The following is a 1,487-nucleotide window of genomic DNA, read 5'->3' as shown; positions in this document are numbered from 1 at the left end:
TTAAAATATATAAAAATAAAATTATCTTTTTCATTCATATATATTTAAAAAAAAAATTCATTCAATTTCTTTCATTTTTATTTTCTTCGTTTCGACCAACTAAAATCTTAATTTTTTTTTTAATTTGTTATGATCGTGATTTCATTGCTGTTTTTCTATAATAAAAGTAGGTTTGATCTACATATATATAAAAATAGAAATTCAAAGTACAGTCAACTTTAACAGTTAAATAAAAATTTAATTAAATCATTTAAATATCAATTTCACATGTGAAATTGTACTTCTGAGTTTTCACCATATATGAAGCCTTTATTATTCAAAGCAGAAACCATATAGTACATGCAAAACAGCATCAACATAAGGATCACAAAAATCAAAGCCTGAAGAAGCTGGATACCACAAGGACAAGGTGATGATTTTATTGATCACACATAACTCATAAAAAGTAATCATCATCACCACTTATTATTCCATCATTACATATAAAGCAGATATTCATTCTAAAAGGGTCATCTTAGTTTCGGCATGATGCGGTTGAAAGCTGCGGATACACATTCAGTTAGTGTTTGATAACGTTGCCATCAATGTTTGTGACACCCTAACGTCACTATCATCAACTTTAACACAATCCTTGATTTGATCGCTGTAGTGGTTATTAGCATCGCCGAACCTATCCCACAGCATGACGCCTCCATAGTTAGGAGTTTGCTTGATGATTGGAAGAATCTCATCACTACACAGAAATTGCGGTGAAATATAGATACCCCTGGGAGCTGCATCATGTGCTGCGGGTAGCCCCATGAACACCGTATTATTGAGCTTCACATACGAGGTCCATGTATTCCATGAAGAAAATATGTCATATTGGTATCGACGGTTGTAGTAGAACTGGACGAATATGTAATCGAAAAGCCAAGTTCTAATGGCGTCATCAAGGTAGTAATCTGGGAAGAAACATTGTGGTGCTGCCGACAAGTAAAAGTACCTATAGAAGTCACGGATCCCAAAATTTAGATAATAAAAACGGTTATAATACCAAAATTTTAACGTGAAAGCTAATATTGTAAAACAGTTATAACATTTTAGTTAAACTATGTAAAAGGATTTAAAAACTTTCAACTGTATCTTTGCGTAAAAAAAACAACTGCAACTAGCCTTTTAGTCAATGTTATCAAAATCGGACTGGACCGGCAATTCGACTGAAATACTAATAAATTAGTGATCTGGCCAATTCGGCTTGTATACATATATGACACATGTTTCTTTTATCTATAACCATGACACCTAACAATTTTTTATTATACTTATCATCACCACCTAATCTTCATTTTCCTCTCTGGAAACTGAACCAAACGTGAAAGAAAAGAAAGCAAGAGTGACCGAGAGTGAAGGAGAGAAACCATGGAACCTCCATGTCTCTAACTCCAATTTCTTGTGATCCATAATTCCAATAAAAAATTTAATCCGATAAAAGTGTTTGTATCCTT

General features: G+C 32.8%; 1 protein-coding gene across 1 annotated transcript; it reads right to left on the bottom strand.

Annotated features, from left to right (window-relative positions):
* Positions 556-1,247, bottom strand: LOC107616282 (acidic endochitinase-like). Its single transcript, XM_021112076.1, has 2 exons — positions 1,156-1,247; positions 556-985 (listed from the first exon to the last, which is right to left on the bottom strand). Exons 1-2 carry the CDS (start codon positions 1,245-1,247, stop codon positions 556-558), a joined length of 522 nt encoding a protein of 173 aa, XP_020967735.1.

The sequence above is a fragment of the Arachis ipaensis genome, chromosome B09 (genome assembly GCF_000816755.2).
Source record: "Arachis ipaensis cultivar K30076 chromosome B09, Araip1.1, whole genome shotgun sequence".
In the NCBI taxonomy this organism is placed as follows: domain Eukaryota; kingdom Viridiplantae; phylum Streptophyta; class Magnoliopsida; order Fabales; family Fabaceae; genus Arachis; species Arachis ipaensis.
Note: the sequence above shows the minus strand (reverse complement) of the source record. Positions and strands in the feature narration are given on the sequence as shown.

Coding starts and splice junctions, on each gene's coding strand:
- LOC107616282 (XM_021112076.1), bottom strand. CDS start 1,247: ATGTATACAAGCCGAATTGGCCAGATCACTAATTTATTAGTATTTCAG. Junction 986..1,155: donor TTGATAACATTGACTAAAAG/GCTAGTTGCAGT, acceptor TGACTTCTATAG/GTACTTTTACTTGTCGGCAG.